Raw genomic sequence first — 14,394 nt, 5'->3', positions numbered from 1 at the left:
AGAGAGGAAGAAAAGAGGCTCTTGGACATTAACCTATCATTTGACTAAAGGCAATTTATTCTTTCTGTGACTGGATTCCAGAAAGATATTAAGACTCCTTCATGATGTTTCCAAAGTGACTAACACTCCTGGATAGTAAATGGGATGATAATCATGTACAACTTTTCCCTCTTCCAGAAAATAGCTTAGCTGAATCATTCCCAAATTCTTCATTTGCCAATTAAGGAAGGATAAAATAAATTTTAAAATGAAGTGAATTCCTTTTCATATCCCATATGGAAGAGGCATTTTTCACTTTTCTGAAATGACAAAGCTGTACTTCATATTTTTGTATTCCCAGGTATTAAATTTTTAATTATTTACTACATGTATGTTTCTTTATTATATGTTATGTTATATGTCTATATATGCATATTTGTAATATTTAATTAGTCTTGATCATGAAATGCTAAAATAAGTTGATTCTTGGATTCTGGAATAATAACTCCAAATCAGAAGCCCAATGACTGCTAACAAAGCCCCTCAAATTTAAGAAATCTAGGGCAAAGGATCAGTCACTCCCACTGAAATTACAACTAAGCCCAATAATGTTTTATTTTACATAATTCACCTACTAGTTAACAGGAAACTACAATAAGTGCTTTAATGTACAAAAAAAATCACTCCCTGACCACAAGGAGCTTAAGTGTGCTGGGAAGAAATAGCCTGTTTTCAGAGGCTCTGTGGTACAATGAGAAAAACACTAAATTTGAAATCCAGGGACCCATGTTAAATCACTTACTCCCTATGTGACCTTGGGCAACCAATCTATCAACATTCCCTAGATAATCTAAGGAATCAAAGTAGTGCAAAAGTAAAATGAGCAATTTAGCATAAGGCACTTTTTAAAAATTTTACTACAGGGACTTTAAAAGCAAGAGGAAAAATATTGAAGGATAGAGAATCTCCAAAGAAGGAGAATTTTTAAATTTCAGGTTATCTGATGACTAGAACAAAAACACAATAGTTAGAGAGGTAAACAGACTGACAGACATAGATAGGTAGATAGATAGAGAGATAGATAGATAGATAGATAGATAGATAGATAGACAGACAGACAGACAGACAGACAGACAGACAGACAGACAGACAGACAGATAGATAGATAGATAGATAGATAGATAGATAGATAGATAGATAGATAGATGGATGGATGGATGGATGGATGGATGTGTACATACCTACCATGAGGGAGGCATTTATATAGTAGGAACTGTGCTAAGTAGTAGATATACAAATAAAACCAAATAAAATGGTTCTAACATTCAAAGAATTAATGAAGGGAAGTAACATTAAAAAGGGAAACTAGAAAGGGGAAGAGAAGAAAACTTTATGTGCTATAGCATCTGGTGAAAATGACTAAGAGGTAGTGTGGAATCAAGATATGCTGAAAACCTACCTATCAGAACCATAAGACCAAGGGTCAGAATCCAAAACTGTGGGGAAGAAGCAGCAAAAGGGGAGATAACCATGAAGATAGATTTTAAAAATATAATTGGAGTAAAAGAGAAACAGAAAGTCTGTGCACCATTAATATAATGACTATGAGAGCAGTTACGTCAAAGAAAGTAATAATTTCTTCCTTCTCTGCTAAACTGAAAAATGTTAAGAACAATTAAGATCCAAAGTCGTTGGTTCAAATGATTCACAGTGATACATGAATTACTAACAAAGCACTTACCCAGCTTCCTCTCAGAACCACTGACCCCAAACTACCTAAAGACTAGAACACCAAAGATCCCTCCCAATATGGATCACTGAGCTGTTTGCCATTCACAACTTTTATCATTAAAAGATATGTGTATTAGAAAATAACATTAGCCAATGACCCCCCCAAAATGATTTTACAAAGTCCCAGGGGTACAAAGAACAACATATTTTTAAATCAGTTTTATGCTAAGGAAAAATAGAAACTGAAGGTTTTGATCTAGAGTGGAAGTTGTTAATAGATGAAGGAACTTTATATAAATTATATAAATTATTTGGTCTCTCCCATTAACTATATAGATGAGGTTGAATATTCAATGACTTACTGATTTACTAAAGTCAAAACTCAAGTGGAAAGACATATTATTTAAATAAATAACCTATCTGCAGGAGTAGTCAACATGCACTTTGGGAATTGTAACATGATCCATAACACATTTTAAAAAATTCTAAGAAAAACCTACAAATACTGATAAAACATAAAATTCATCATCCAATGACAGCAATAGATACTTCATTGCCAAAAAGAAAGGAGGAAAATTAATAAATAGTCTTAGATTACATGATAAATAGGTCAAACACCTACAAAAATTGTTTTGGACAAGCAGACATTACTTTATTAAACAAGAATAAATGGTAATAGCAGGGACATATGATTGGATATGTGGAATATAACCGAAAGATTTTGTATCTGGAAGGAGGCTATAAAACAACTAAGGTACAAGAGTGGAATGGAAAGGCTGCCAGTTGGCAACATCCATTTGAACTAAACCAACAATATGTTGTCAAAGAGGTATCAAAAGTCTGTCATTTATTGATGGAAATGGAAGGGTTTCTGTAAACAATAGTCATCATCCCCAAAACTTACAGAAGAGCTTTCCTTAAGGATGCTGAATTTAGTGATCAATGCACATTATGCAAAGAAACAGTAGTAAATGTATAATACATCAATGAAGACTGCAAATACTTAACTCACAATATACATATCAAGACAAAATGAATCATGAGATTTATCTTGGACTGATAGATGATAGGTCTTCATACTACAAATATAGACTCAAAATATCCTTGAAAATTCATCCAATAAATTGTACTAGAACTAGAAAATTAGGTATATTATTGACCACAATCATATATATATGTATATATATATCATATTATATATATGCATGTGCATGTATACATAGACATATATGTCTATGTATATGATAATATTGATCTTTTCAAATTAATAACACGTTTAATAGATAAGCTCTATCAAAAGTTTATATAATATCCAATTTCCATAGAAAGTTTTCAAAATGGAAGAATAAAAATAATATCAGAACCAAGTAAAGTATATTTCACTTCCATCATCCTACCTACTTCCTGTCCCCCATCTGCCAAAGATTAGAACATACATGTGATCAGTCTTCTGAAGTCAAGATTGGTCATTACATTTATGAGAGTTCAGATGTCTTTCAAAGTTGTTGTTCTGTATACTACCATGGTCCACCTATAAACTGACCTCATGGTTCTGTTGTGCTTACTTCATTCTGCATCAGTTCATTCCCAGTCTTCCCAGTTTTCCCAAAGTTATATATACTTTAGTATATATATATATATATATATATATATATATATATATATATATATATATATATATATACACACATTATCCTGATGTGGATGAGAGAGTTACAGACTGCATTGCAAGGACTTGGTTTGCAGGAAAACATCATACAGGAAGAGAATGGAATTCTGATGTCAACAGGGGATGGGGCTGGAACCTCTAGTCAAGAAAAGGGAATCAGCAGCTGGAGAGAGGGTTCTTCTCTCTTTTGAACTTGAAAAGAGAGAGGAGCATCTTGCTGAGCTCAACCTGTTGTGATTCCTCATCTATCTGAAGAAAATTAGAGTATCCATCCTTCCTCAGTAGTGGATAGAGACTTTTTCCCTTTAGGGAAGATTGAGACTACCCACCCAAGAAGATTTTTCAATTGATCTCTTCAATAACTGCATATCCCTCTATATCAGGAAAATACAATAATCTGACTCCACAATCTCACCAGGGTCTCTGGTCCCCAGACCTGAGTCCTCAACCCCTGAAGGGAATTTATGTTAAAATGGGAATTAGGGATCTCCTAATTTTCCCTCTACCCTAAACCTACCATTCCTAAACACCAAAAGGAATGAATATGTCTTATTAATTCAGAAGAAACTGAAATCTTATTCATCTAATGTAGTAAGGGGATCAGGATAATATCTATCAAGGGAAGAAATCAGAAACCAGAGACTGAAGAGGATTTCCTCCTTACCTTTCAGCTTTGGACCTTGATCAAATCTCTCACCTTCCCTTGTATAGCTCTACCCAAGACAGGAAGTAGTGTTTCTTTTTATCTGTCCCATTTCTCTCTTAGAACTTTCAAACTTTGGTTCCTGATTCCCCCGCTAGTATACTGATCATCCTATTTGTTTCAGAATTGTAAGGAGGATGCCTTCAGTGAGTTTACAGAGATGAGCTCTCATTCTAATTCTTTTTTTCATTCAACTACAAAAAGAGTTATTTTATCCATTTGTTCAATAGTCCACAAAACATTAAATATGAAAGGAAAATAGCAGGTGATAACTTGTCCCAGAATAATTTCTAGCTGAACTCCATCAAGCACATGCAGAAAATGATTATGCTAATAATGTTTTCAATGTATAAAATTAATCTATAGGAATCAAATAGAAAACTTTTAGTACCTCAAGCCATGAGGAGGGTTACTAACACCCCCAAAAAAAACTACCCATGAGAAGACAACTTGTGCAAAAGTATTAAGATGAGAGATGGAATAACATTTGTCAGAAACAGCAATCTTGGTTGGTATATGAGAAGTATATGAGAAGGAAAAATGAGAAATTATTCTGTAAATGTAGGTTGGTAATCTCAATGGAAATGATGAAAAATATAGGTATTGAGGAAGCCTACCAGTACCAATGTTTAAACTACTACAAATTAGTAATTATCAAAACTATTTGGTGCAGCTAGCTATCTCAGTGGATAGAGAGTCAAGCCTGGAAATGGGAAGTCCTGGGTTCAAATGTGGTCAAAGACATACCCTAGCAGTGTGACCCTGGGCAAGTCACTTAGCCCAAGTTGCCTAGCCCTTACCATTCTTCTGCCTTGAAATCAATAAACCAATAGATTCTAAGACAGAAGGAAAGGGTTTTAAAAAAACCTATTTCGTACTGGTTATAAAATAGAAATATTGGACCAATGGAATAGATTAAGTAAACAGGACCACCCAGAAGCAATTGAATTGAATATAAGCAGAATAGTGTTCAGAGGCACTCCATCTGACAAAAAAAAAATTTAGGAAAACTGAAAGCAACATGAGAGAATTTCCCATATTCCATTGTGTTCTCATCCTTTCATACATCCCATATACTCATACTACAGAAATTTGCAATTGGCTCTGAGATACAACCAAAGAGGGCAGCGAATAAGCAACAGCCAGAATGAGAAATAGAAAATGAAGATGTTTGACTATGTTGTCAAAATCTTACTGAGGTTAACTGGACCTCAAAGGCATACATCTGAATCAAATCTCAGGTGCTAGGACATTTTCATTTATGAAAGAAAAGATGAGATGAGAAAGTCTATATCAAATATGTGAAAACCTCATTTTTGTCTCTGTGATTTGTATCACCAGCACTTAACACAATGCCATGGCACAAGGTAGGCACTTAAATGTTTGTCGATGGATTGATTGGAGCCACATTGTTGAGTATAGATACATCCCTATCACTACATTCCAACACTAGCTCCAAATACCGAATTGTTTCATGGAAGGGCATTAATTAGTAGCTTTGCATATGTTAGCATTCCCAAACACAGATGCCATACATGATTAAGGAGCTATATCCTATCAGAATTGCAAATAGAAGAAAAAGTACAAAGATTTGTTGCTTTATACTCCTTAGAATTGAAGACACTCCATATTTAAGGCATAGGTCTGTAACAAAAAGAGGAAAATAGTATTTAAAAAAATACAGAAGAAAAGAATTGAAGACTGACTTATTTTTTAAATATTCAGAACAGGCAAAAACAGCAGGCAGCATATCTTATTTTGGCATTTGTTTCACTATTTTCAATAAAGAGATTTAAAATCATCCACATTTAAGCCATTGTAGAAGTCAGATATTTACTCTGATCTTCCATACATTCTAGGGTTAATATTAAAACAATAGATGTCTTGTCTCATGAAGAGTACAGTCAGTAGACTGCCCAGTGACATAGCTTTTACAGAAATGGGAAACTATTTTCCAATCTAAGCCCACTGACCCAGAAAAAATAGCCACACACAGGATTTTTTTTAAATAAAGGTTTTTTTCCTTCCTTAGGAAAGAGAGAAAATATAAAATGTTCAGCTTAGCTGCTTTTTAATGAATAGCAATTTCCATAGTGTATTCAATGACAGAATGTGAAACAAGATGAGAATTAGTAAGAAAAGGAGAGATTAATAGAAAGGGAAGAGTAAGGGAAGAAAGGAAGAGATAGTGGAAAGACAATATTCTCTTCTTCCCTAAGTACTCTTCCTTTTTTCTTAGTAGAAATCAGGATTACAGTCTTGGAAAGACCCCAATCAGCCTGCTCCAGTACCAGTTCTATAATGACCACTACCCTTTAAACCCTAATCAGCCTCACCATGTATATGGCAGACAGATTATCGGAGGAGGAGCATCAAACATTTTGTTTTGAAGTCAACAAAAATAAGCACAATATTATTTCATATTCTCTGCACTTTTCAGTTCATTTTTATGACTGTAATGATATGTTCTGTCCTAGAATATCATTTCCAAAAGTCTGTTCCCTTTCTATATGTTCATCTTAGTACCTCAAGTCATAAGATGGGTTACTAACCAAAAAGGTCTTCCCAGGAGAACAGGACAATATATGCAAAAGGAACTGAGGTGGGAGATGAACTCTATTATTTGGGGAACAGCAAGAAGGAACATACAGTATATGAGGTAGAATAATGGGAAACACCCTTTGCTGTAAGTGCAAATTATTCTCAGAAATTTGTCAAGAGGAAAGTGGGCATGTAAATTAGTAATGATTGATATGTTTAAGTTGCCTTTGTGGAGAGGTTGAGGGAGGTTCCAAGATCTTTTATGTGCCTCTGACAGTCTCTCCTATTTTGTCAAAGTTGAGTATCAATCTCTCAAAACAACAATGCCTGCATCATCAACTGCCTACATGCATATCTAATCTCAACTCATCCCTCTTCCCATCTTTATTTTCCTTAGCACTATTGCTATTTTTTCACTATAGAGTACATCTTGGACTATGTTAGAAGGCAAATGTAATGATTACATTGATGTCTATGGTTAAATAATTTCTATTTTAAAAAATCTTTACTAAACTTTTTTTCATTTTTCATTTATTTGTGGTCCTTCAATTTTCACTAAATAGGGTAAGTGTCATAGGGCCAAGGAGATCTAGCTGAGGTAAAAAATGTGATCTAGCTTATAAGCTATAAAGAACTAAATGGTACCCTTTACGTTCAAACTAGGCTTTCTGACATTCCCCCACCTTCAAATACCAATTCCAAAGCAGACAGTGAGTTATCTCCACTGGATATTCCATGGTTACCTCAAACTCATCATATCCAAAACACAGCTAATTACTTTCCTTTGAAACTGTTCTTTGTCAAAATTTCTCCATTCCTCTTAAGGACACCATGATTCCCCAAGAAAACCAAATTCATAGCCTCAGAGTTATCTTTGAGTATCCCCTCTTTCTGTAACCCACATTTTCTAATCAGTGGTCAAGGTTGATCAATTCTTACTTCCATAGGATCTCAAATTTCTCTTATCTTATCAGCTCACACCATTTAAACATCATTACAATGCAGTCTCTCATTACCTTGCTTCCTAACTGATCCCTCTGATTTCAATCTGTCCCCTATATGATATATCTTCTACATGACTCTCCAAATAATCTTCCTAATTATACAATCTGTAATGATTTACGATCAACCAAAAAAGGGGAAAAAATCTCTGAATTCTTTATATTTGGATCCACAAATGACTCAAAGTAAACTTTCCCACAGCTTTGCAAAAATCAGGAGAGAAATAAAATTATCTTTTCTTTAGATTAACTGAATGCCAGGTTTGGGGAATAACTTCTCTGATTCATTATGTCTCAGCAAAAACTGTCATCAGGCATGAAGTCATTGAGAAGGTCCAGGCAACTGGCTAAGAGGCTAGACATTCTCCTTTTCCATGGTCCAAGGAGTAAAATGGAGGAAAGCTAAAAGCAAGGATTGTTAGTCCTGAAGACAGGTTCCCATAGAGTCTATATTAGTTCCTTGGCTCAGATGTGGAGCATCATTCAGAGACCAGACTGCTATAAAGGAAAAAGACAATTGGAGTGAGTGAGTTGAGACAAGGGAGAGAAAATACATGACTGAAGACCTTCCAGAAACAGTGGTCTGAGAAAGAATTGCCAACAAGGAGAGCAAGACCTAAGGCTAGAATGTTCTTGCAGATCAGAAGGCAAATATCAAGGAAGAAGACTAGTTGAGAGGGTAAGTTGAGACTTGAGACCATTGTCAAAAGATGAATCAAGATAAATTTAAAGAAGTCTATCGCCTGGTCAGAGGGCAATATATATCTTGATTAAAGTAATTTTTGAAGGCCACTTATTAAGTTATGGAAGAGTAGAATCCAAAAAGCCTTTGATTCAAGCTCTGCTCCTTTATTTTCTAGCTATTTAACCTCCAGTTGCCTCAGACCATTTCCTAAGCTTTAAGGATGAGGTACCAATCATGATCATTATGAGTAGAGGGAAATTCCACTGAAAGAATTCTCTGTACCAAGTAAATAACAGTCCAGAGCATAAAAGTGATCTTATTCACACCCATACACACACACACACACACACACACACACACACAAATATGTATTCACCAAATAAAGGCACTATTTCCATGAGAAAGGAATAAAATGATTGAACTGCACTATAGGGCATAACAGACTAAAGTTTACACCAAATCTCAAAGGCATTCAATGAATGCCATGATTAGAAGGAAAGCAAAACAATAGGAAAAAATGTTCATAGACAAGCTCTCAGATAGAAATCACATATCTAAAGTATTTAGAGAACTTTGCCAAGTCTATAAGAATAAGAGCCTTCCTCTAGTTGATATATGAGCAAAAGATATGAACACAACCTTTTCACAAGAACACATGAAAGCCATATATAGGTAGAAGAAAAAATGATCTAAATCACTACTGATTAGAGAATTGCACACCTAAACAACTCTGAGATATCACCTCCCACCCATCAGACTGGCCAAAATGACAAATGTTGAAGGGGATGTGGGGAAATGGGGGCACTAATAATACTCTGCTGGTGGATCTGTAAACTGATCCAACCATTTTGGATAGCAATTTGGAATTACACCAAGAGAGTTCTATAACTATGTATACTTGTTTCTCAAAGAGATCAGGGGATATAAGGAAAAGGACCCCCACTTGTTCTGGTAGAAAAAACTGAAAATCGAGGGGATGCTCATCAATTGTGGAGTGGTTAAACAAATTGTGGTATAGAGTTGTGATGGAATACTACTACTGTTCCATAAGAAGCAATGAGCAGACTGATTTTTTTTAATTGGAAAGAATTACATGAGATCATGAACAGTGAAATGAATAGAACCAGGAGAACATGTTACACAGCCACAGAATTCTTACTGGAAGAATAAACTGTGAGTTTTATCTCCAAAAAGTGAACTGAAAAGTGAAACATGAAAGATTTAATTTATATGTATATGTTGATCTCCTGGATGATACCTTCTTTAAAAAAAAAAAGGCCAATGAATGTCTCCCAGATTGAGAAAAAGAATGAGAGATTCATTTTATCATGACTGACTGGTACTATCTAGTGGATGAAATTATATACTCAGCATTGAGTGAGCTACATATGACTGACCTTTAAGGAGAAAAATGGTAGAAACTTGTCAGCATATAATATGATATTTCAACCAAATGTGAATTTGTATATACTAACATTTTCCATTTTTCACATGTGAAATCAGCTACTTATGAGATAGAAACCCAGAGTAAATCAAAACGCTTTTTGTTCATAATAAACACATGAAACAAAATTATAAATGGTTTAGATTTTTAAATATTGAAATTTTGATTGTTTTAGTAATAGCAAGAAAATTTAACTTTTTATTTATGGCTTTTTGAAGTACTTGAAGTGCTTTACTCACATCAATCCTGTGATATAGGTAGTATATTATTTCTCCTTTTTAGAGATGAGACACAGAGGTTAAGTATCCAGAGTCATAAACATAAAAAGTGTTAAAACTGGGATTCAAACATGGGCTTTCTAACTCCAAGACCACCATTTCCAATTCATAAAGTTTCCTCTCTTCTTTTCTTATTCTTTTATCCACTAAAAGTTGTATCAATTCCTTTTTTGATTTCTCCTAAAGACTGAATTATGTAGTCCTTAAAAAAGATTTTCCCTTCCTAAGAGTTCTCATAAATGTTCTAGATCTCCTAAATGGACCCATTTTAATTATCATTCATTGTTATGTTAAAAATAATATTTTTGTGACATTTGAGTCTGATATTGTTAATTCCATTTTGTAGTTTTCTTGGTAAAGATACTAGAGCATTTCCCACTCCATCTCATTTTATAGATAAAGAAACTGAGGTAAATTAGGTTAAATGATTTGCCAAGGCTATCAAGTGTCTGCAGACTTGATTCAAACTCATGAAGATGAGTCTTCCTAATACCAAATCCAGTGTTATATCCACTGTCCCACCCAGCTTCCCCATATAATAATTTATTATTTCAAATAATGGCATATAACAAATATATTTATCTCTTTAATTATATCGGGAAATCTGAATTCTAATTCTGCCCCAGATTAACTTCCCAGTGCCTCAGTTTCCTCAACTGTCAACTGAGAATAATAATTGCATTGCCTTCATCACAGTATAGCTGTGAAAAAAGCATGTTATAAATCTTATAAATGTTTATAGATTATAAAACCTACATAAATGTGAGTTATTAAGTATTATATAGTAAAAAAATTGATCATAGTATTTCTTCAAAAGAAAAAAACAGACAGTTGTTTTGACTTTCAGAAGCATCATCTATATTAATTGCTGGATATAAGAATCTAAATACTACAAGTTTTTTAAATTACTTCCTGGATATTTTGGAAGTCCTTTCAGCCAATTAGAATATCAGTTATAAGTTTGAATTACAGAGTATAAAATTTGCTACTTATAGTCACGATTTATGAATTCCCCATAGAATTCAGTTCTCTTCAGTAGTAGAAAGAGCATGGAATCTTTCTGCTCTGTCACTAATTGTACAACCTTGAAAAAAAATCATTTCATTCCCCAAAGATTCAGTTTGCTCCACTTTGTAAAATAACACATTATGAATAAATGAATGACAAGATGAAGGAAACATTTCCTATGTGTAAAGCAATAAAACAGTTCATGCCCTCAAGGATCTTATGTTCTAAAATGGGAGATGACACGTAGGAAAGGTTTCAGCTACAAGCCAGATGGAAGGGTCCCAGGATTCCTAGGACAAAGCAAATGATGTGTCTCGTGTCATCTGCATTGAGCAAATCACAGCAGTTTCAGATGCTGAGCCAACATTTTTGGTGGAAAGAACATCCTTTTCTTTTACCAGTAGCTGTGGCTGTAGCAGGACAGGTGTTGCCTGGGGGGAAGAGGCTGGGTTACCACCACCAAGGCTCCTATGTCTATCTAAAATAGAAAAGACCAGATTGGATGCTCTTTCCATCTCTGAAATGACTTGATTTCATTAAATTTATAAAAAGCTATGAAAATTAGTCAACTCCCTTTTGGTTTTAAAAATAAATCTTTGGTGACACTTGAAGACTGTCCACATTACTTAAAACAATTTTATAAAGTATGAAATTAAATTGCTTATAATTTTGGATAATAATGAATCTCTCTGTACATTAGCCCTAAGAGGAAATTAACAATCAATAAACAATTGTGTTTGCTATAAACTTGGGCAAATCATTTAGCCTCATCCTGGGTCTTAGTTTCCTTCTCTATAAAATAGGGGAGTTGGACTAAACGGCTTCTGACATCCTTTCCACTTATAGATAGAGCTATAATGCTATGGTTTTTCTGGCAACTGAGAAAATGTATATAATTATTTAATCATGTCTATGACCATGTACATGTGTGTTTTCTTCATTTTAAGTACTAATGTCAACATAAATTGGGGCAAATTCCTGCAGGAGATATCTGAGATCATAGAATGGATTTGCCTTTCATATCTGTAAATCATAAAGATAACAGTTTTACAACTGAAAGAACAATTTTCTGACACCATTTAAGCTATTCTGCCTACCCAATAAAATCTGTCTTCACAGATTTTCACATTTAGAAATAGAAAATAATAGAAAATTTCACATTTAGATATGGATAATAGAATCAAAAACAAAAAAAAATAGAAAATGTACTTTTCCTTTGTGACTTGCTCTTTCAAGCTGTTCTTTGGTCAGGAATAGATAGATAGATAGATAGATAGATAGATAGATAGATAGATAGATAGATAGATAGATAGATAGATAGATAAATAGATACATACATACATACATACATACAGAGACAGACAGAGACAGATAGATACATAGATACATACATACACACATACATACATACATACATAGACAGACATATATAGATAGATACACACATAGATACATAGATAGATACATAGATACATACATACATGCATGCATACATACATACATAGACAGACATAGATAGATACATACATACACACATACATACATGCATACATAGACAGATATAGATAGATAGATAGATAGATAGATAGATAGATAGATAGATAGATAGATAGATAGATGGATGGATGGATGGATGGATGGATGGATGGATGGATGGATGGATGGATAGATAGATAGATAGATAGATAGATAGATAGATAGATAGATAGATAGATAGATAGATGGATAGATAAATTTATATTTATACATTCATAAGTATGTATGTATGTTTCATGTTTCTTGCCTTCTCAATGGGTGGAAAGGGGGTGAAGGAGAGAATTTGGAATTAAAAATATAAATGTATGTGTATGCCTAATGTATGCATATGTACAAATGTTATATATATACATTTATTAAACTAATTTGACAAAATCATCTAAAAGATGGTTTCAATTCTTTTGCTTCACCCTTTATTCATAGGTAATGCTGCATTTGTTCAGTTTAGGTCTTATTCTGATTAAATGATCATCTGATTTTATGCAACAATAACAAAAAAAGAAGCAGCTTCTTTGGTAAATTTCAGAGTGTGTTGGTTTTTTTTTTCTTCAAAGGGTCCTTCCCATCCATTGGAGTCGAGGCGTTATGTCCCAGCTTCTTGAGGACGGGTTTCTTAAATAATATGCCAGCCCCACATCCAGTTTCAGGGGGAGGATCTTTGCCCCCCAGGATACCTACTGGTAAGTATTTCTGGAAACATTGTCTTCCATCACAATAGCAATAGCATTAAAAACTTATAGTGATTCCATATAGAGATGAATATGTTTACCGATGTAGTGGAAAAAATGCAAATGGACCTTTTTAAAGCAATAAGTACATCTCTTATACTAAATCCTGCACCTGTGACAGTAGCCCAAAGACAAGAGAGGGAAAACTTTAAGTAGAACTTCTAGTTAATAAAGTGCTTACAAAGGCAAAGCTCCTACTGAAGTTAAAATTTGCCCCATGTCTTCAGATAAGTTTTCACATGACTAAGAACTTTGGGGAGAGGGTCTAAGTTTAAAACTTGACTCTAAAGGAAGTAATGGATTTGTGCCATTTGGACTCCTAGGAATAGTCCCAAAAAATCCATTAAATGTGGTTGGCAAGAAGACTCTTTTCCAATCAGGGTGATTCTTTGGGGACTTAATTAAACTTCCATTTTACTAAAGAAAAATATTTTGAAGGAAAGCCAACAAATAGCAAAGTCAGTGGACATTTTATTTTAGTTTACAAAAATGAATAGAGAGGTTCATAAAAACATCAATCTGGCCAAAGTCATATATGAACAGTAACCAAAAAGAAACATCAAAGCAGCATTCATTGTATTTGTAAATATATTTTAAATCACCTCCTCTTGTCTTATGTTGCATTTAATCCATTTTATGGATTATTCATTTTAATATGAATGTAGTTCTAAATAGGTTTTCCCTGGCATCCAGTTCAATTCCCTGATGCTTTTCTCCACTATTAAGTGTTCAAGGGTTGAAAACTCATTGTAATATTAGCCAAAACAAAACATAATTAGCAAGGCAAATCTTGGAAAGAGAAGTGTGGGGTGCACAATTACCAAATCCATTGCCAAGTTCAATATGCATAATTTTAAAAATTAAATGTTACTTTTGGAATGTACTAATGAAGGAGAATTTTGACAATATGAAGAATAATAGATAATGTAAGGGTATGATCTACATATCCTTTACAATAATAATAATTCTCAGACTGCTATCCTACCATCGAATTTAAGCTGTAAAATATCCAGACAGAAATTTAATAGACTTAGTTAAAATTCCCTTGATACAAAATTCCCTGGATAAAATTCTCTTGATATGACCTTCAT

General features: G+C 33.8%; 1 protein-coding gene across 2 annotated transcripts in view; it reads left to right on the top strand.

Annotated features, from left to right (window-relative positions):
• EPHA6 (EPH receptor A6) overlaps window positions 1-14,394 on the top strand; it is a 1,223,915-nt gene that overhangs the window by 977,570 nt on the left and 231,951 nt on the right. For both annotated transcript variants that reach the window (XM_056806830.1, XM_056806831.1), the window contains one exon: window positions 13,130-13,255. In XM_056806830.1, coding sequence (XP_056662808.1) covers window positions 13,130-13,255 — 126 coding nt within the window. The remainder of the gene's footprint in view (window positions 1-13,129; window positions 13,256-14,394) is intronic.

Source organism: Monodelphis domestica, chromosome 8 (assembly GCF_027887165.1).
Source record: "Monodelphis domestica isolate mMonDom1 chromosome 8, mMonDom1.pri, whole genome shotgun sequence".
NCBI classification, from domain to species: Eukaryota; Metazoa; Chordata; class Mammalia; order Didelphimorphia; family Didelphidae; genus Monodelphis; species Monodelphis domestica.
The sequence above is the reverse complement of the archived record's forward strand: the minus strand, read 5'-3'. Positions and strand labels throughout refer to the sequence as shown.